Source organism: Typopeltis vanoorti, chromosome 4 (genome assembly GCF_054136105.1).
Source record: "Typopeltis vanoorti isolate ZY-2024b chromosome 4, IOZ_Tvanoo_1.0, whole genome shotgun sequence".
Taxonomy (NCBI): domain Eukaryota; kingdom Metazoa; phylum Arthropoda; class Arachnida; order Uropygi; family Thelyphonidae; genus Typopeltis; species Typopeltis vanoorti.
In genome coordinates, this window is record NC_143552.1 from 167,852,200 (window position 1) to 167,875,322 (window position 23,123).

Sequence of the window (23,123 nt, forward strand, 5' to 3'; positions counted from 1 at the left end):
TTATACAGCTTTGACCCTTATGATCATGATGATGGTCATTTCTCCACTGAACTGGCAACCATCATCCTCACTTCCCAGCATCCCTTCACTGTGCAACAGCAAACACAATGAACCTGCTTCTACTCTTCCTCTTTAAATCCATCCACCTCTGTCATCTGGAACAACCTTCCTTGTGAAGTACAGGTACACCACCAGTTTTCCAGCAATGGATGGTCTGGCACCTATTTTAATCCAGACAAAATTATGAGAGCACACTTGAAATTCCTGCTATCACCAAGCAATGCCATCAGTGGCTGACTAGTTCAGTGGACCACCATAGATAGCACTGCTTGCACATATGCTCGCTTAATTACTTACACCTGCACTTGATGCTGATTCTAAGTGATTCTTAGCTTATTTTGCTTACATTTAACATTAACAGGACTTCTAAGCAAGGATCAGTTCGTAGTGGCAGTAGTACCAAGCCTTAGCACAAGTCCATATCCACTTGCACTATATCATTTATACTAATAATACAGTGATTTATACCAATAATACAGTGAATTAATAACTCAATTCACATCTAAATTACATTTAATATTTAAGTTGCTAACAGTCTGTGGTGCTTAAGAAATGTGTGGAAACTTTATTTGTGGATCAGAGCTGTACTGATCAATTATTAATTACATGACCTGCATTGATCCAGCAAGGCACTTGAACTAAGGGTGCCAGAAGATCAGTGGTGTATAACCTTCATCTCTAAAAACAACATCATTAAACTTCTATCTCGGTCCTCATTTGCATCCCCCATACAGCACCAATGTGCTCATATGTCTTTCAACCTCTCATCTATGGATCACTATATATATATAAATTTGGCAATGCATTTCATCACTCCAAAATGTCTTTCACAACATATCTCATCCTGTTAGCTTCAACTTCACACCAGATAGTCTCAAACTCACTGATACATGGGATATTACTATTATTGTTTTCATGATTTTCTACCCTAAATGGACACAAATAAGCTAATATCATCATTAGTAGTATTTCCCTCCCCTCTCCTCTTGTATATCTGTCCTTCCCAAAAAATACTATATCCTTTTCAATTCCAGTTCCTACATCTGATTCTAATAGCAAGGTTTAGTAACGTCAAGAATCTTATGGTAAAACATTCACCAATGTAACGAACTTTTCTCCTTTGTTTCTGATGCTACTGGCATTTGTGTATAGACGTAAGTTACCTCAGGCTTTTTGTATACTTACACCTACAGTCTGCTTTGCCTGGTTGGGCAACTTTCTCTTTTAAGTCCAAAGACACACTCAAAAAAAATCTGAACCCAAAGCAAGAATTTTCACCCCCTGGATTAGATTCATAATAACCATGCTCAATGACATATCACTCATGTTTGCATACCAGTGCTGAATTTACAGAGGCATTCTAATTCCTGCCAGGATGATCTAGTTTCCCTGACTCTCCGCATTAAGTCTCAACCCAATTAATAATTTCTCCAGGTTACTGATACCAAATCCATTTAAGTTCAGGCCATACCTCTTGTACAAATATTTTCTAGCATCAAAGTCACTCCAACACATTAAAAAACTTGCACCCATTTCTTCTAAACAGACTGTGCATTGAATCATTTGCTATCATTGCCCTCCTTAACTTAGTTTTGCTGTGACTCAGTAATACGCTAACAATTTTTACTCTCTTAATTTTCTTTCTGGCTTCTACCAGCAATCCTTTCATATTCCCTCTCTCTCTCTCTCTCTCTCTCTCTCTCAAATACTGTACACATTATCTGCATATTGTATACAATGCAAATATTATATACTTTCATACTCTATACATATTTGCATTTAAAAAAACCAAAAAAAACATTGCCATGATTCATTACAACTAGGTAAAAGCAAGTGATAAGGAAGATAACCAAATAATCCAAAAGTTTCAATAAAAATTCAAAACTTGGATATTACAAAGATCATTATAGATGACTAGAATGAACTTGGTGAATCTAATATGAAGGAAGTTTGAAAGAAACTCTGCTCAAAATTCAGAACCTTCAAAGTCTTCTAACTGAAGACTTTGAAGGTTCTGAATCTTCTTTGCAAAAGGCAACTATTGTGGTTGAGATAGCAAATCAGTTTGCTCTATATATCTCTAATGAAGATGTAAATGAATTGCCAAATGTGCATGAAAAAGAGTCTACCATTGAGGAATGTACTGAAATAGCATCACAAGGAACTAACGAAGATGGTGTTGAAAAGCCTATCCCTATGTTACAAAGGCTTGCAGTAGATTTTGAAAAAAACTGATTCCAGTCAAAAAATTTAGAATAAAGAACTTAGCCACTGCCAGGAATATTAATGCTACATCAAAATGTATTGAGATAAAAAATGCCTTAGTTTAGAAGAAGCTGCATGTATATTTTCGGAACTTTAAGGGTAAATAATGTAACTTTTCATTTTTTTGCACGATTAAATAAGTGTCACTTTGGTGTGGCAATTTGAACCATACTATAATAGTATAAACTGAATTATCAAGAACATGACCCTAATTCATGACATTGAGCTTATGGGAATTCAGGGTTTGATTCACCACAGCTCTCTTAATGCTGGTTTTCCAGAAACCAATTAGGTTATAAAAGTGTACTGTACATTTAAAATGCTGATGAAACAACTTGCAAAAAAAGATAATGGATGTAACGTCCTTTTGCCAGAGGTTTGGTGATTAGGATGAAGCAGTGATGACCAATGATAAAAAATTATGAACACACAGAAACCTTTTGTTCATATTACCTGGACGAGTACTATGCACTCCTTTCTCACTAATCCTCAATATAACATAATTCAATACTTCATGGTAGAAAGCAAAACTTTTTACATACTCTGTCTGTCATTGTAGTTCATGAAGCGAGCAGAATTAAGATCTTCCAAAAGAGTGTCCAATTCTGATAAGTTACTGCTCAAGTTAGGATTTGAAGGGGGATTATGAGATGTAACTGTTACCTCTCTGATCATCTGCTGATTCTGATATATGGGCTAGAAAAAAAAAAATAGTGAAATAATTAAAAGCAATATATCTTCCCATTATAAGAAGTTGATTAATATATCAAGTTTCATAATTCTCTAAAAAAATAATGGACATAATGAATTTTATTATTATTACGTAATATCTCCAGAGAGTACAAGGACTTATCATGGGAGGGCACACCACTCTACTTCACTAAATACATCTCATTCTCTCCACTACTACTTAATTCTTCAAATATGACACTACTACCATCAACAGCATCTATCGCCCATCACTACCAAAACAGTATTTTTTGTCTGCAAATTGTGTGTTCTGAAGGCTGATTTGTCTGTACGTGGGATAAAAAAAAACCGAGTTTCTGGGTGAAAAACCCTGCTACCACCATATGAGATCGGCTAACTCACTTTCAATTGAAAAAGCTCATATAAGGATTCCCCTCGTCATGACGAGAATCAAACCAGTGAATATAAAATAGTTACTTATAGTAATGATTAAAATTTTAAAAGAATCAATCCTTATGCAAGAGAAAGAATGAAGTTTGAGTCATGATTATTAAAATTTTATAAGAATTGTAATCCTTTACTTGCTACAGTTACTCCCTTTACAAGGTATTCAACAGGAAAATATGTAAACAGTGATCTCTCAATTATCCAACCATTATATCACCCACTGACCTTCAATTAAATGATCTTCGAGTGGGTTAGAGTGCCAATCAAATTCTGGTATAGTATCTTCTGGTATAGTATCATGTAACTGTAAATTGCAAAATTATCAATTTAATGCTTCAATTAAATTACCCAACCAGCTAAATGATTTTTCTCATGGCAGTCAAATAACTACAATAATTTGGAAGAGAACAATCATAGTGTTCTGATGTGGGAAGTAGCACAGGAACAAAAAAGATGAGGAATTACAGAGCAGGAGACTCTTCTTCTTCCTAACATGGATTTTAGGCCAGGTGGTCTGTTCTGGTCTCATGTCATCTCTCTCTTGGTCTTCTGATTCTTCTTTTTTCATTAGAGCAAGAGACTATGATAATAAATTAAGGAAACAAATCGGTGACCTGCAAGGGTTCAATTAAAGGGGATAGAAGTCAGCAGAAGATAGAAGTACTTCGGGTTTGGTCCAAAATCATTTATGGCAATGCCAGATTATATTATTAAGGTTAGAAAGATAAAGTACAGTGAAGTGGGTGAATATTGGGTTATGCAGCAGCTGCTGAGAAAGAGGATGTTATGGAAGAGATATAAGTTACAGGCTACAAAGGTAACTAAGAGTAATCAGGAAGGAGAAACTGGTATGAACAGAGACTGACTGAAGTGACAAAGCAATTCTAGATTCCTAGAAATTCTAGAGAATTCTAGTTATGTAGCTAGTAGTAGAAAGAGCAAATATGGAAGACAGTTTAGTTGCTGGAGATTATTTACTAATTATTAATGAAGAACCCATCCATTCGAGGTTGGTGAATCTATAGTATGCTAATACCATGGATGGACAAGAAGGAAGAAGAGAGCTTGTGGATTGTATTCCTTGAGAAGTATATAAGGAGACTGTTCCACAGGACAACAGTAGAAGAAATGAACAAAGAGGATGAGAAATTTGTTCTGTGGGTTTGAATTCAAGTTGAACTGTGAGATAGGATTGAACATCTGCAGGACACATTTGAAGGGATATGACAGAAAGTGGAGGAATTATTGATGCAAATTCTGATGAATAGTGGCTGTAGAGGTATTTGTAGATTATACAAGTAGAAACTCTATGCCTAGGTGAAAGTGGATGAAGTGTATTAGTGTGAGAGTGGTCATTAGTGATTGTGCCACATTACATTTTACAAGTGCCAAACATCTGGTGGAATAACTCACTTGTAACATGTCCCTTCTTGCTTTTGGCAGGCATTTGAGCACAATTTTACCCATTCCATTATATATATGACATACCAATTTCTTTTTCTTTTTTTTTTTTGTAGAATTTTCATTTAAAACTAATATTTATGAACCATACTCATGGTGTGGAAAGCATCTTAACCACTTTACCGGCCATTATGGATCAAATACGCATCCTCATAAGCTTCATATCCATCATATATTTCAATGTAATATCAATAGTATTACAATTTTATACCCACTTCGCATCTATGTTTATTTGGATGTATATATACGTCCTGGCCGGTAGCGTGGTTAAAAGTTTCTCAATTTTAGTTTATATATACCATTTGTTTTTAAAATGTTATTTTAAAATATTATAGTTAAACCACTACACATTATCAACTAAAATGACAAAAAGAGGTAATGATTATAATTAGTATCCCCACCATCCACACACATTTTACCTCTAGAAATACAGAGCTGCACTTGCATTTTGTATAATAGTGCTGAATGTTACTGTTCATGTAAATGTGGTTTTTATTCTTATTTCCCTCCAGTACAGTCATCAGATATAAATCAAATATATAGAAAATCATGGTCAATTGTTTCGTTCATAAAATAATCAAATATTTTATTGTTTTATATCATTTCAGAAATAAAAAATTAAAACTGTAATATGATATTTCTTATATTTCACACTGAAATAAAGTCACTGCTAATGAAATGTGAAATGAAGATTTTGCATGATGCTTCACAATTCATTATTATTATGCGACACCTCCAAGGAGTCCAAAGACTCATTGCAGGAGGGAACTCTACTCTACTACATACATCTCACCACTATTTAATTCTCCAAACACACACAACAACACTGCTATCATCAATGCCATCTACTGGCCATCACCACCTACAACAGTATTTTTTTGTATGTAAACTGAATGTGTCCTTATGGCCAATTTGCCTGTACAGAAGTGAAAAACCTGAGATTAGAGGAGAAAAAACCATACTACCTCTGTATGAGGCTGGTTAACTCATCTTCAGCCAAAAAAGCCCATATAAAGATTTCTCGTCACGACAAAAATCAAACACGGTTTTTCCAATCAAAGGACAGAATATTCTGCTCTTTTTCCAAGTTTGGAAATCATCAGAGATGCTTCCTCAGATGATTTCCAAAACCAAAGCAAGCCTTATTGATCTTTCAGGATTACCAAGACTTTCAGTGGCTTTCCAAAAACTAGTCTTTTTCTTCTTGGGGGTTAAAAATAGAAGAAATACATGAGAAATAATCAAAAATTCTCAGAAAAAAATTGTTACTGTAATTTTGGTTTCAGGGAAGTTCGTCCAATTACTTTCATCCAATCAAAATCTCATCCAATCTTATTCGTCCAATCTTATTCATCTACTGCTATTTGTCCAATTGAAAATAATTGGATAAAATGCCCTGAAAGCACCTGAGTTTGAGGTTATTTGTCCAATCCTATTTCGATTTGAAAATAATTGGATTCAGGGCATTTCGTCCAATTATTTTAGTTCAATGCAAATCTCGTCCACTCCCTAGATTTAGGTTAGGTTAGCTTAGTCAGTTGACACATTGGTTAGTGAGGTTAGTCCATTGGTACAGCAGTAGGTCAGTTAGTTGACACAGTGGGCAATAATAGTCAGTTGAGACAAAACAGAAGGGCGCAAGACATGCATGATCCACCTTCACACGTTTGGTTAGGTTAGTCAGTTGACACATTGGTTAGTCAATTGATGCAGGTGACAATAATAGTCAGTTGACAAAAAGGGAAGGGTGTAAGACAATATGCATGGTTCACCCTCATACGTTTGGTTAGGTTAGATTAGTCAGTTGACACATTGGTTAGTCAGTTAGCAGGTTAGTCAGTTCACACAGGTGACAATAATAGTCCGTTGACATCAATGGGACAAATTGAGATTGCACGAAATGTCCGACCAGACGAGTTGAGATTGGACGGAATGTCCGACCGGACGAATCTTCCCTTGGACAAACTTATAAAAGGACAAAAATTCTTGGACCAGCTGCCCTCAAACTAATTTTTGCTGAATAATGCATTTACTTCATTTTGCTTGCACCTGTGAAGTGCAATGACAGTAATGTGGTTGTGTGCAAGGGATTTATTTACTATATACAGTTTCACTGCACAAAAATGAATTTTCTGTTTTATAAAGAAAGGACAGTCTCTAATAAGATCTTATGCATATTGATTTGCTAGCTAAGAGCTTGATCAACACACACACACACACGCATAACTAATGCCATGATATGAGAAATTTCATCTATCCAAGATAGACTGAGTCCCCAGATTAGGGGCTTTAGGCAATTTAACGCAAATGGCCTGCTATTTCTCTGCTGCATCACTCCAAGGGTAAGTATTTTAATGTCTATAGAACTGTTCACAGGGTTAGTTTTCCTGTTCTGAGAGACAAAAAAACAGTTTTCAAGATGAAAAAAACCCTAGAAACCTGCTAACTCAATTTGATCTTCATCTTCCTAACATGGATTTTCTGGTCTAATGCCACCTCTTTCTTGGTCTTCCGATTCTTCTTTTTCCACTTATTTTATATCGGTATAATATTTAAAATAAATTAAGGATACCAAGAAATTATATACTTGGTTTAATCCTTTATCCAAGTGTAAGCAAATGAGTCTGCGGCTGAACTATTTTCAAGACTGGCGCAACTCATATAAAGAAGATAAGACTTCCCATCACTTGCCTCACCATCCCATAATGCAAAACACATCCCCTTGCAGACATGTATAATGTCTATGCATTATTGAGGTCTCATCAGTGGGAGTCAGACCCAGAAGTGATACTTCAGGTTGGAGTAATGCAAAAGTCATATTTTCATATACGAGTAACCAAAAAGTTGTATGATGTTTTTGGTAGTCTGCTGTTATCCATTCGATTTAAATGTTCTAGCCATTTTTGTTTATACTGTCTTATGTAGTAATTAATTAGTTTTATATTCAGGGATTGTAAAAGTTATTCATTTGTTTTATGGTCCCACTTGGTATAACCAGCTGTTTTTCTGAGAAATTTCATTCCTGCTGTCTGAATTCATTTTTCATCTTTCCTTTTTATGGTCCATGTTTCTCTTCTGTATAGTAAAGTTGGCTTTGACAAGACATTATGTAATCTGATTGTAGTGTGTTTTTGAATAAGGGATGGCTTAAATATATTATTTATTCTTTCAATTACATAAATGATTTGTGGATATTTGGTGAGGATGGAAGGAGGGTGTGTGCGAAGTGTGACCTGAACGAGGAATTGATGAATACAAATATGAAATTGATGATAGAAAGTGTTAGTAGCAAAAGTGTCATGGGGGAAAATGAGAACATGTTTGAAAGAAAAGGATGGCGAGTAAGAGAGGCGAAAAAATGTTAAAAAATCAGTAAAAAAAAAAGAGTTATTTGAAAGCCATAACGGATGTTAAAAGGGACGAAAGTGAGGTGAGAGTGGCAGAAGGAAACGAAATTGAGAGAACGAATGAAACTAGAAATGGTGTGACGCAGAAATCGAAAGAATGGATGATGGCAAAAGAAGAATGAATGATAGCGAAAGTTTGACGCATGTTGGACTGAAAGTACAGAAACAAAGAAAGATGAATGAGTGTGAAAATGGGAAGAATGATAGCGAAAGTTGGATGCATGTTGGACCGAAAGTACCGAAACAAAGAAGGATGAATGAGAGTGAAAGTGAGAAGAGGGGGGCCGAGAGTTAGAAAGTTAGAAAGATTGAATGATAGAGAGAATGTGTCGCGAGATATGGAAGTTGAAATGGATTGGATGAGGCAAGAAATGAAGAGGACGGTTAAAACTATTAAAATAAATAATGATGGCATAAAAGAGTTAACGAAAGATTAGCGAGTGGCATTGTATGGCGACTCTGTTATTAAAGGTGAGTTGGATGAGAGGATGCACATGTTTTCCAGGCAGTAAAATGAGTAGAGTGATTGAGGCATTGGATATGAGGCACAAGCGAGCAAAAGAGTTAGCAGCATTAATAGGCACGAATGATTTGAGAGAGGACAAAGAGTGTGTTAGAATGGATATCAGGAGCTGCTTAGAAGGATAAAAGAGAATAGTGTGACAAGAAGGAAGTTAGCACGTTGCCTAGGTATGCTATGGTGAAATGAAGCGGAGAGCAAGGATTATGAATGATATGCTGGCTGAAATGTGTGAAGAGACAGGAGTACAGTTTGCTAATGTGTGGAATGAGTTTGAGGGACGATGTGAGCTGTATGGGAGAGTGATGGACTGCATTTGAGTGGTTATGGTGCGAGTTGCTTGGAGAAACTGCTGCTGGAAGGTAGAGAAGTGAATAGAGAAAATGAATCAGATCGAGTGGGAAGTGATGTGGAAGAGCAGGAGAGTAAGACAGGAGAGATTGAAGAGGTGGTTATGAATGGGGAAGTGAGTGGTATGAGTATAGAAAATGAGAGAATGAGTGTGTAAGAGGAGCAGGGAAAAAGGGAGGCTCAGGGTGGACAGGGGTACACAGCATAAGAAAGGTGGATGCTCCAAGAGGAGGTGAGCATGTGTAGGCAGGAAAGGAATGGGATGACCAGGGATCAAGAGAAAACAGTTGGAATTGAAAAGGGTTTTAAAATGAAGAGGCAGAAATGGAAATGGCCCCAGTTGAGCATGGAGAGATCACATCGAGTGAGTGGTATCAATGGAACTAGCTGTAGATCCAGAAATGAGCTGTTGTGTTTGTATACAAATGCTAGAAGTATAAGAAACAAGGCAGATGAAATGGTTGCACTAATTGCGTCCGTACACCCAAAAATTGTCGGAATAAGTGAGACAGGTTGGAAGAGGATGACATCCTGACAGGAACAGAGATGGCAGGGTATGATGTGTTTTGTGAGGACAGAAGGGGTAAAAGGGGAGGGGAAGTGCTATTGATGATAGAGAAAGTGTTATGTCCATATAAAGTAGAGATGCAAGATGGGAAATATTGCCAGTGGTTTTGAGGCAGTATGGTGTGAGATAGAGGTGAATGGAATCAAATACTTGGTGGGATGTTGTTATAGACCAGGTAAAGTGGATGGTGGTGATAATGAAATGTACAATCAAATTAGCCAAGTAAATAAGAAAAGGAGAATCATTATGGGTGATTTTAATTATAGCAATATAGACTGGAATGATGAGATAGCAATTGGAAGTAAAGAAAATTAGTTTCTTGAGTTTTTGAGGGATCACTACCTCAGATAGCATGTAACAAAGGTCACACGAGGATTGAGGATCTTGGATTTGGTCATCTCATCGGAGGATGCAATTATAAATGAGGTGTCAAATCATCCACCAATTGGTGAGAGTGACCATGAGGTGATTACCTGGGTGGTTGCCAGCAGTGTGAGGACCTCTGTGAGAAAAAGGTATATGTGGAACTACAAGGGGGATGATTATGAAGAGCTCAGGAGACAGCTTGCGGGTGTAGCGTGGAATGAGGAGTTAGCTGGAAAAGAGATCAATGCAACTTGGGGGATTTTCAAAAACTGTTTAGTAGATGCAATGTCTAAATGTATTCCAAGGGTGAGAAGGTTAAATAAGGTAAGTGTGAGATGTATAAATAAAGAGATTAAGCACGCGATACAGAGAAAGAGGGATTGTGTAGGCAGCATAAGAGAAGTGGAAATAACCTATTCCATGAGATCTACAAAGACCAAGCAGGGAGGGTTACTTGTTTGGTGAGAGCTAAAGAGAGGTATGAACAGTAGTTGGCTAATGAAGCCAAAAAGAATCCTAAGGAATTCTTTCGATATGTAGCCAGCAAAAGAAAGAATAATTATGGAAGGATGACATTGATTGGAGAAAATGGTATAAAGACAGCTGATGCAGAATGTGTGGTGGAGATACTTAATGAACAGTTCACAAAGATCTTTCAATCTTGTGAAATGCAGTTGATGATGGGGAGGAGAGACTGACAGTAGGTGAGCAAGAGGTGTATGGGGAGTTGAGTAAACTAGATGTTAATAAGGCTGTGGGACTTCATAATATATCACCACGTATTCTGAAAGAATGTGCCAGGGAGTTGACACCTGCCTTGACATATTTTTTTAATATGAGTCTTGCACTAGGCTAACTGCGCTTCACAACCATATGCCTGGGGAAGGAGTGTCCTAGGTTCGATTCCCGTCGGTGACGTGAGGAGCTGAAGGATCTTCCTCAGCCATAGCCAAGTTAGCCAGTCTTGGGCGTGGACAGCAGGGTTTTTTCCTCAGTTTATTCTTGGGTTTTTCATACCGCAAAGCAGGCAAACTGGCCTTGAGAACTCAACACTACAGGCCATAGAATACACCAGGGCATAAGGCTGACCACCTTATCCTGTAAACGGAGTGAGGTCCGATGATCAATGGACCCTCGACACCGCAAGGTAAAAGAGGGTATAAGGAAGATGAGATGAAGATGAGATGCGTCTTCCACTCAGTCAAGTTCCTAAGGAGTGGAAGGAGGGCAATATTGTGCCACTTCATAAAAGTGGTGATCGAACTCAAGTATCAAAGTATAGGCCTATCTGTGTGTCAGGTGTTGTGGTTAAGTTGTTGGAGAAGCTTGTGAGAACTAGGATCCAGAGTTGGGTTGATAACAATGGTATTATCTTTGATGGACAGCATGGATTTGCTAAAGGGATGTCATGTTTTAGTAATCTACTTACTTATTACAATAAAGTGACTGCTTCCTTGGACAGGAGGAAAAGGATACACAGTAATATACTTGAATTTCGCAAAGGCTTTTGATAGAGTACCTCATGATAGGTTGACAGTCAAACTAGAGCAGATGGGGTTGGATATTAGATTGGTGCATTGGATTGGAGACTGGCTATCTGATATCAACAAGTTGTGTTTGGGGGAGCGATATCCAGGAAAAGGAAAGTCACCAGTGGAGTGCTTCAGGGGTCTGTTTTAGGTCCATTACTGTTTAACTTGTATATTAATGATATAGGTGAAGATTTAGATGGAGATATTCAGTTGTTTGCAGATGATGCAAAGTTTGGACGAACCATGAAGATGTTGTGGCCTTATAGGAAGTCTTGAATAGATTGAGTGATTGGGCACGGAAATGTGGATGTGAATTCGATGTTGCAAAATGTAAGGTTTTAAAATTTGGAAAACAAAGATAGGGTGTAGAATTTATGCTTGGGGGGGGGGGGAGATATATTGTTGGAGGTAGAGCAAATAGGAGATCTGGAGGTGATAGTGGATAAGGATCTAAAATTTAGGGGACACATCGCCAAAATTGTGAAGACAATACAAAGGCTTCTGGGAATGATGCAGTGGATACTGACGTGTAGAAGTAGGGAGATTCTTGTTTCGTTGTATAAGGCTTTGATTAGGCCACACATGGACTATTGTGCCCAGATTTGGTCACCGGATTTTCAGAAGGATGAAGAGATGTTGGAAAGGGTCCAAAGGAGACTGACTAAGGTAGTTTCTGACCTCTGGAATGTCGAGTATGAGGAAAGATTGAGAAGATGTAATTTGCAGTCTGGTGGACAGGGGGGAGATATGATAGAGACCTACAAGTTGGTAAGGAGTTGTTATAGGATCAATGCTGGAGAAGTTTTACAGAGAATAGTGGGAGATCAGGGGAGAACCAGAGGTCATCCGTGGAAACTGTATAAAGAGGGTGTGAGTAGGAGAGTGAGAGGCAGGTTTATTTTTGTGCATAGTTGTGAATGATTGGAATGCCTTGCCTGAGAATGTGGTGTCTGCAAAGAGTTTGAATGCGTTTAAAACACTGTATGATGAGCTGTGTGTTGTTTGTGTGTGTGTGTGTGTGATAAAAGGACCTCCCCAGATGAGTCTTTGACTCCATGAGGTCTTGGGGTGGTAATAATAATAATAATTATGCCATTTACTTTGACAAAGTTGGATATTTTAGTGTCTGTCTTTTTCTTCTTCGTATGATAATTCACATCTAAAGTATTTGAAAGTATTTACTTGTTATAATATTTTATTATCTGTCACTATTTTACTTCTTATTGAGTCTTCTCCTTTGAATGCCATTATTTTTGTTTTTCATTAGATATTGTCATATTACATTGTTTTGATATATCATTTAATGATTTTAATGATCTTTGTAAATCATCTTCTGATGTAGCTAATACTATTTGATCATCTGCAAATAGTAGTATATCTATCTTCATTTGTGGGATTATTTGTATACCAAATGGATTATACTGTTTCTAAATTCTTATAATTTTATTTATATACTAGGGAGGGCTACGCCCCAATGGCACCCAACCCCCCCCCTCCCCAAGTTCCGGACTGGTAGGCCGGTTCTCCTTGAATTCTGACGACTCGAAAGGAAGGTACCGCCCCTGGTGCCCAAACTTCGAGTTCAGAACTGGTAGGACGGTTCTCCTTGAATTTTGAAGACTCGACACTCATGGTAGCCTCTGAGTTTCAAAACGTTTCAAAAAACATGACATAAAAGGGCTTATTTTATATATATAGGGTAGATATAATGAAAAGCAGAAGTGAGAGGGTACATCCTGGTTGTACTACTCTTGATATATCTTTCCATTTTGAAATGTGTTCTAATTTAACTGCTATTTTATTTCCTGTATATATTTCTTAAATGGAATGTAAAAGTTGGTTTGTTGAAATCAGTTAATATTTTAAACTATTTTTGTCTACTAATTTTGTCAAAGGCTTTTTCACAATCAATAAAGGCCATGTGTGTTTCTTTTTGAAATTCTCTTCTCTTTTCTATTAATAATTTTTAGAGTAAAAATTGGATCTATGCAGGATCGGCCTTTTCGGAAACCATTTTGTTCTTCTAGTAGTTTGTCCTCTACAATACTGCTTAGCTTCTCTTTTAATATTCCTGCATAAATTTTATATCCTGTATTTAGCAGACTAATTCCCTCATAGTTATTGCACTCATCTTTATTTCCTTTTTTATAGATTGGGATAACCAGTGCTTGTTTTCCAAGAATTAAGAGTTTTTCCAGACATCCAAACCATATTAAAACATTTCAGAAGTCTTTCATTAAATTTTTCACCTGCATAGGAAAACTATTTCCTATGCAGGTAAATCATTTTTTTTATTGCATTTTTAAGTTCTAACATTGTGATATTTTCTGTTAGGTCATTCTTTGTTTTATAAAATTTCATTTCATTGTTCTCATCTGTCCAGAGATTTTGGAAATAAGTGACCCATTTTTCTAAATCCATTGTTTGTATTATCATCCTTTCTTTTATTTCTTTATTCATGTATTTTATTACTTTATAGGTTTTGGGTTGTGGCTTAAATATATCCTCTTCTAATTCTGTTACAAAATTGTTCCATCTCTCTCTCTATATATATTTTTTCTTTACTTCTCATTTTGCAATTGCACTGTGCTTTTATACTCTATTTCTGCTTCTGTTGTTTTGGAATTGAGCCATTTCTGGTAACTGTCCTTTTATGTATTTATTAGATTTTCTATTTCTTTATTCCAGTCTTGTAATCCTCTTTTTCTAATCAATTTGTGCTTTAATTCCTAAATTTTGTTTGTCGTTTGTTTCTTTTGTATCTTTTTCTTTTTTTTTGGTACTATACATATCCTTATGTTAGATTCGTTCAGTTGTTTATCAGGTTCCTCTTCTTTGTGCAAGACCTTGTTGCTGCTGTCGTGAGAATTTGTTTCAAATTTTCCCATTCCTTTTCTATGACACCTGATTCATGTGTAGTTTCTGTTATCAAGTTTCTGCATTTTTGATATTGATGTCTAACGCGAGGATCCTATAATGATGAAATTTTGTAACTCGGTTTATAAGAATTTTCAATATTATGTATTTTTAGGCACTTTGGTTTAAATCAAACTTTTTGCTGATAATGATCAGAGTTTAATTCAAAGCCTTGATATGCTCTTACATCTAAAATTAACCCTACTAATTTAAAATTTGTAAATAATGTAGTGAATTACTGAATTGAATCCTCTGACTGAACAAGTATATTTATGTATTTTCTTGTGTTTACCACCAAGTTCATTATTCTCATATTATTATAAATGACAAAATCTTGAATCTGTGACCATTTTGATTTTATGTATCATTGCCAAATTTACTTTATTTCTTTTATATTCCTTTCTTTCCTATTTATCATATATATTGTTGTCTTCTTCTTTTCCCTATTCAAAATGCATAAGCACCATTTATTGTTATGTGGCCTCAATTCTTTGACTCTAATTTCTATTACTTGGAAGTTTTTTCCCACTTGGTTAGACTATAATAAATTTAATTTAATCCTTTATCCAAGTGTATAGGTAAATATGACTTCTCCATTGCTTCCACCTTAGTATCACCACCTCAGGGTCTGGCTCCCACTGACGAGACCTCAATAAAGGTCGAAACCAGTCTGGGTAGTGGCCCTTCCCTTAATGCATAGCATTATACATGTTCGCAAGAAGGCGTGCTTTGCATTATGGAAGATACCAAGACAAGGAGTGATGAGAGGTTGGTCCACTTTTACCATGAGCTGCTTCAGTCCTGAAGATAATTCAGGTGCAAACTTTGTTTGCTTACACTTGGATAAAGGATTAAACTAAATTTATTATAATTTCTATTAGTATTTAGTTCAAATAGTTATACTATACAATATTGTTCTTCAAAGATTTATGTACTATAATTATTATACCTGCTTTTGCTCTTCTTTAACAATGGTGTAGATATGTATATAGTCGTTTGTTTCTTTTTTATCTTTTAATTATTTTTTTTCTGTTACTATACATATCCTTATCTTAGATTCATTTAGTTGTTTATCAAGTTCCTCTTCTTTGTGTGAGATGCTTCTCACATTCCGTGTTATAATCTTCATTATGTGTTCTTTTTTCCAAGTGGCAAATTGGAAAAAAGGACATGCAAATCTAACAGCATTTCCTCTGTTAGGATATTGGCAATATACCCCCCATACTCGGCCAGCAGTGCCTCATTTGTACTTTTAGAGCAGGATGGACAACAATGGAACTCAGCTACAGAAGCTCTCCAGATATATTACATGATCATCATCATCAAATTCCTGACACACCCTGAAGGGGTGTACACAATATTATCATAGCACTACATGAAAAAATTACATCATTATTAACTTCCTATCAACAATTTTTGTAATACAATCAATCTCTTATCTGTCAAGAGTACAACATTATTAGATCTTATATTTCTGTCTTCTAAGGCACTTTTTACTGTATCAACCCACTTATAGCTTGATCTTCCTCTGCATCTTTCTCCAGCCAACGTGGCAGAGAATACTTCTTTTGCTAATCTTTTCTGTCTATTCTGTTTAAGTGACCACACCACCTGAGTTGGCTCTGCTAACACATTCCTGGATGCTATGACAAGTGCTTTCTTAATATCCTTGTTTTTAATATAATATTGCCATTGATACCATCTGTTCACGGCCCTAATGTTTCTCAATACTTACATATCTCTGGTCTCTAGTTCTGTGTTTGGTCAAGTGTTTTATTTCAAACCCAGCTGAGATCCATAAGTTAAAATTGGTTTCAACACTACCTTGTATACAACTAAATTAGTGTTTTGATTAAGTTTTCTCTTATTAGATATAAATTTATTCAGCAGACTTCTACCATACCAGCTTTGTTGATTCTGTTCTCTATTTCCATATTTAATTTACTATCTTCACTAAGGATTGTGCCTAAGTAGCTGAAATGTTTTCCTTGTTCTACAGGTTCTCGAATCACAATGCATTTGATATTTTCAATGTTTCAGCCAATTTTCATACCAAATTTATTACAAAAGTTATTCAATTTAATCAGGGAACCCTGCAGACTTGTACTGGATTTATTTCCAAGTATAACACAATCTGCATAAAGTAAAGAGCTAAGATTAACATCTCTGATTTTGATATCAGGTTTAATACCACTTTCCTTCATAATGTGATCCATATAGATAATGAATAACAGAGGGGATAATGTACATCCTTGTCTCACACCATATTTAACATTAAACCATCTTCATCTTCTTCCTTCAATTCTAACTGCTGACTTACAGCTGAAACATAAAGACTAAGTATTGCTTGATATAATGCCCCATTGACACCATATAATTGTAGCGTATTGAATAGCTTCTCTCTTGGCACCTTGTCACATGCCTTTTCCAAATCGACAAAACTTAAACACAGATCTTTGTTATATTCCCATGCTTTCTCGACTATTTGTCGTAAAGCGAAGATCTGATCCTGACAGCCTCTATTTGGCCTGAATCCAGCTTGTTCTTCACCAAGCTTTTCTTCCACAATTCTTCTCAACCGTTTCTCAAGTATACTTGCATAGATCTTGCCAGGAACACTCAGTAGGGAAATACCTCTGTAATTCTCACATGAAGTTTTATTTCCCTTTTTATATATGGGTACTATGAAAGCTCCACTCCAATCATCGGGAATTCGTCCCTCTGTCCAGGCATTCTGAACTATGCAGTGCAGCCACTGCAAGACTTTTATACCACCACACTTCAGCATTTCTGGTCGAATATCATCTACTCCTGCTGCCTTTCCACATTTCAAGCCTTTGATGGCTTTTTCTACTTCACGTATGGATATGTATTCCTGACTGCATGCCTGGTCAGCATTTTTTTTTTTTTATCACTCTGCTGTCAACACTGCATGTTTCATTTAGCAGTTTTTCAAAGTAATTACTCCATACTTCAAGGATATCTTTTTCTCCCATTTTCGTGTCACCTTTATCATCTCTAACTCCTTTTACAGCACTCTTTGCTCCATTCCTAAGCTTCTTCAACAACCTCCAGAATATTTTGCTGCCACCTTGATATTTATTTTCTATATTCTTGCCAAAGTCCTCCCATGACTTTTGTTTAGCTAGTTTTACACAGAGTTTAGCATTCTTGCATTTGTCTCTGTATTCTCTAAGAATACAAGCTGACCTATTTGCCAGGAACTTTTGATATGCTTTCTTCTTTTCCTTCACTGCCTCTTTAACTTCCTGTGTCCACCAGGGAGTTCTGATTTTTCTCTCCTTGCAGACAATCTCACCACATGCCTCTCTGACTGAATCAATCAGGGTTTTCTTCAAGGCTTGCCACTGAATCTCCAAGGTTTGGATCCAGTTCTCAAACACTTTCATTTTTTCTTCAATAATCTTTGTGTATTTTTGTCCACAGTTCACATCTGAGAGCTGCTCAACTTTTATTCACTTTAAAACTTTCTTACATGTTATTCTTTTCAACATGAAATTCAATTTTATCCTGCTCAAGATCAAATAGTGATCACTTCCAATTTCAAATCCTCTGTACACTCTGGTGTCCTGCACAAGGGAGAAAACATCACTATCAGCAATAACATAGTCAATGAGACTTTTCTCATTCCTTGCCTCTTCTCTCCATGTGAATTTGTGCACATTTTTATGTTGGCACATTGTGTTAGTAATAACCAGTCAATGTCCTGAACAGAAATCCAACAGGTATTTGCCATTATTATTAGCTTTGCTCTTTTCTCCAAATTTTCACAAAATATTTTTGTATGTCTGACAAAAATATTTCCTACTCTGCTATTTAGATCCCCAACAAGGACCAACTTTTCCTTTTTCATTGTGTCAGTTGCTTTCTCTAAAGCATCAAAAAATTCCTCCACTTCTACCTTAGTATAACCTTCTGTGGGACCATAGGCACAAATAAGTCTCATTGTCCAGTTCCCCATTCTGATATTTGCCCACATCACTCTACTTGAGACTGCCGGCCATTCAAGAATATTAGCCTCGTATTTTGAATACCATGGCTACTCCTTCTTTTCCTTGATTGTCATTGCGTGAATATAACATTTTGTATTTATTGCTCAGAAAGATCTCACCAGTTTTGGTCTTTTTTGTTACAGTCATCCCTATTATGTCGATCTGGTACTTATCTAATTCCTCTGCTAGCTCTATTTCTTTGCTATTCAGGCTTCTTTGGTGATAGTACCGATCTTTAACTCTGGTGATATTGAGTTTGGGTATACTTTCAGTTTTGTTACAGTAGCTGACTTTTCGCTGTTCGCCCTGGTTCCCTTGTGAAAACAACAGGGGCCTTGTTAAACCAGATGACGCCCCAGCCAGCATGAAATTTTGTCATGTTGTACCATCATTTTGTATATTGGTTTAAGTGAATAAGAATACAATTTGGTCGGCTAAATCCCAAATTGTCAGCCCATCCTCGTTCAGTCAGTATCCAAGTAGATACCCAACAGGGTGCACCAAGAGAAGGTGAGGATTGGACCTTTAAGCACCCCTAAGAACAGAACATGAGAAGGAAACATCCCACAAGAATGGAAGACAGTAATAGTCAAACATATTCAAAAAATGAAACAGAAAGCATTGCAGAAACTACAGAGGAATATTCTCATTAAATACAAGCTATAAAATATATCTAGAAATAATTAAAAGTAAGTTAATACCATGGGCCGAAGAAATTATTGGAGAAGAATAATGCGGTTTTAGGAAAGGAAGATCTTGCACAGATCCCAAATTTACACTCAAACAAATTATAGAAAAAAGATTAGAATTTAACCTGCCAACATATATGGCCTTCCTAGATTATGAGAAAGCATATGATCAAATCAACAGAACAAAATTAATTAATATACTATATGAATTGAAAGCTCTACCTCAAACCACAAAAGCAATAGCAAATATAATGAAAGAAAGCTATATTAAAATTAATAATGAAACAACCAAAAAATTAAAATCAATAGAGGTCTCATTCCAGGAAATGGATTATCACCAATACTCTTCAATATACAGTGGAACCTCGGTTGTCAAACTTAATTCATTTCCGAAGGCGGTTCGGAAACCGAATTCTTCGAAAACTGAAACCATTTTCCCATAAGAATTAATGTAAAATGGATAATTCTGTTCCCAAACCCCAGATGATTGTTTATTTAAACCTTTACAACAGTACTTCATGCATACAAACATAATGAAAATGCATAAAATCTTACATAAAAAGAATAAACACAATAAATAGATAAAAATTGATCGCCTCTTTATTTTTGATGTTGCACAGATCGTTGATTTCACCATCCTGAACTGCATAGCAAGATCCGAGACATGAACAGCATTTTCATATTTGGATATAATTTCTTTTTTCATCTCTATCGCAGTTCTAACAACTTTTCTTTTCGTTTTGCTGCTATTACTATTCTTCTGTGAAACCATGGTGGCTTAATTAATAATAAATTGTGAAGAAAAAAAAAAGCACAAAGAAAATCAAGAAAACTCACTGCAAATTCAAGCAGGTGAATGAAGGCTGCAACGTAACTGATGCTTTCCTGCCTTACAGCTCAGCACGCGGAGCATGTGGTTGCTGTTTGCCTGTTCGAGAACCGAGGCATTTTTTGTTTGGAAAATATGTTCAGGAACCGAACTTTTCATTGTTCGATAACAGAGTCGTTTGAGGAATTAAAGTGTATTTCAGGTCGTGAGCGTGATATTTTTGTCAAACTTCAGAATGAAGAAAATAGTGATATGACAACCTGGTACAACCTCGCTATTTTCTTCATTCTGAAGAAAATAGCGAGGTTGTACCAGAGAACTGTGAGGGCGTGAATGTAGAAAGTATGAATGATGGTATTAATACAGAGCAAATTAATGGTTTAACAGAAAATAAAAAAGATGAGATTGATGCAATGAGTGAAATCGCGTTGTTGAGCAGAGCGATACAAAGAGCAAAGTGGCAGCTAGAGCGTATAGACAAAAGTCTACTGAGTGTACCAGCCAATAATAAAAAGTATGATAGGAAAAATAAGAGTATGAGTATGAACGTAAACAAAATGAAGGAGAGAGTGCTGTATGGAGATTCGTTAGTACGAGGTGTGTTAGTAGAGGATTTGACAAAATCGTACCAACCTGGAGTGACCATCAAGGATGTAACTGAGTCTATTAGAGAGCAAAAGGAAAGGATGAAAGAAATGATTGTTGTGACAGCTACAAATGATTCGAAAGGAGATAAAATAGAAATGATAGAGGACCTCAATGATTTGTTTGAGGTAGCAAAAGAAAAGAGTGAGAGAATCAGGATGATTAGTCTTTTGCCGCGGTATGACAGTGAAGTGTTTAAAAGGAGGGCCATAATTGCAAATGACTTTATGCATGGGTTATGTATGACGAGTGGTGTGGAATTTGTGGACGTGTGGAGTGAGTTCGATGGGCGAAAGGATCTATATAAGATGAATCGCTTGCATTTGAATAGATTCGGTGTAAGGAGACTTGAAAAAGTGTTGTTGAATGAAGTGGATGTGCAGAATCAGGGAAACTAGATTTATTAAATGGGTGGGAGTAGATATGAAGACCTTAGGGAGGCAGTTGAGTGTATGAATGAGTATAATATGCCCGAGCGAATAAGGACAACAAATCAGAATGGGATAGTTAGTATAAGGCATCAAGGTAGGGATGGGGGTCTGAAATTCATGTACACTAATGCTACGAGTATTAGGAACAAGAAGGAAGAATTTTTGGCCATGATTGGCACTTCCAGACCACAGGTTATTGGCATTAGTGAAACATGGCTGACTGTAGATGATATAGCTAGTGGGATTGAATGTGATGGGTATAGTGTGTTCAGGAATGACAGGGAAAATAAAATGGGGGGGAGGAGTATTGTTGATGATAGCTGATGAGCTGCAGCCAAGGAGAACAGAAGTTGAATTACAGGATAGAGAAAAGAGCACATTTGAGGCCATTTGGTGTGAGATTGTGGCTAGCAGAACAAAATATACAATTGGATGCTGCTATAGACCAGGTGATGAAAAAGATGGTGGAGATAGTATGCACAAGCAAATAGAAGAAATGAGTGGAAGGAGGGTAATTATTATGGGAGATTTCAACTATGGTCGCATTGATTGGAGTGAGGAGAGGACATACAGGAAGAAGGAATTGGATTTTATGCGGTTATTAAGGGATAACTATCTGCGACAGCATGTAATGGAAAATACTAGGGGTCAGAGAGTGCTTGACCTAGTAATTGCATCTGAGGATTTGGCTGTAACAAATATGACCACATTGCTGCCAATTGGTGAGAGAGTGATCATAGGGTCTTGACTTGGGAGGTGGCTAAAGGTGTAGAATTTTCAATTAAGACAGGGTACATGTGGAATTATCGGGCTGGTAAGTATGACAAGCTTAGGAGTTTGATTAGTTCAGTGCCATGGCATGTACAACCTCAAGGGCTAGAAGTTGATGGTGCATGGGAGGCAGTTAAGAAGTGTTTGCATGAAGCAATGGCTGACTGTATACCTAGAGTCTGAATAATAAATCAAGTAGGGGTTAAATGGATGAACAACAACATTAAGTTTGAGCTGCAAAAAAAGAAACAACTATGGAGGGAATTTAAGGAGAAAGGTGACCGGCAGGCACATGAACGGTATAAAGCGCAGGCCAGAAGGGTAACGAGTGTGGTAAGAAAAGCAAAAAAGGATTATGAAAGAACATTGGCCATGCAGGCTAAAGAGAATCCTAAACAGTTTTTTCGATATGTTGCAAGTAAAAGAAAAAATGTATATGACAGAATGATTTTAAAGAATGCTGATAGTAATGAGGTAACTGAATCAGTTCATATAGTTGAGTTACTAAATGAGCACTTTGCAAGAATATATCATCCAGGTGGTGACATTGCAAAAAGAAATGAACCAATAGATTATACGGGAATTGTGGTGAATGAAGTGGAGGTGAGTAGTCTATTGCATAACCTCAATGTCAATACATCTGTGGGATTGGATGGCATACCAGCTCGTGTCGTACGAGAAAAGGCTAAAGAATTGTCAGTACCCTTGACCATTTTGTTTAATTTGAGCCTCAGGTCTGGGTTAGTCCTAAGGGGGTGGAAAGAGGGGAAAATAGTTCCACTGCATAAAAATGGTTCCAAGACAGCAGTTGTAAATTATCGCCCGATTAGCATATCAGGAATCGTTGTCAAGGTCTTGGAGAAATTAGTCAAGAAAAGAATACAGGATTGGATAGATGAAAATGGGATATTGTATGGGGGACAACATGGTTTTGTGAAGGGTAAATCATGCCTGAGTAACTTGCTCATGTTTTATAACACAGTGACGGCTGAACTGGATAAGGGTAATGGGTTTACAGTGATTCTACTGGACCTTGCCAAGACCTTTGACAGGATGCCACATGGAACCCTAATCAGTAAACTGGAGAAGATGGAGATGGATGTAGGGTTAGTGAGATGGATAGGAGGGTGGTTGATGGAGAGATACCAGAGAGTGGTTTATT

At 36.6% G+C, this 23,123-nt stretch overlaps 1 protein-coding gene across 6 annotated transcripts in view; it reads right to left on the minus strand.

Annotated features, from left to right (window-relative positions):
• Positions 1-23,123, minus strand: part of LOC150107833 (paxillin-like) — a 344,681-nt gene that overhangs the window by 166,729 nt on the left and 154,829 nt on the right. For all 6 annotated transcript variants that reach the window (XM_090392082.1, XM_090392081.1, XM_090392080.1 and 3 more), the window contains exon 3: positions 2,868-3,021. In XM_090392082.1, coding sequence (XP_090248208.1) covers positions 2,868-3,021 — 154 coding nt within the window. The remainder of the gene's footprint in view (positions 1-2,867; positions 3,022-23,123) is intronic.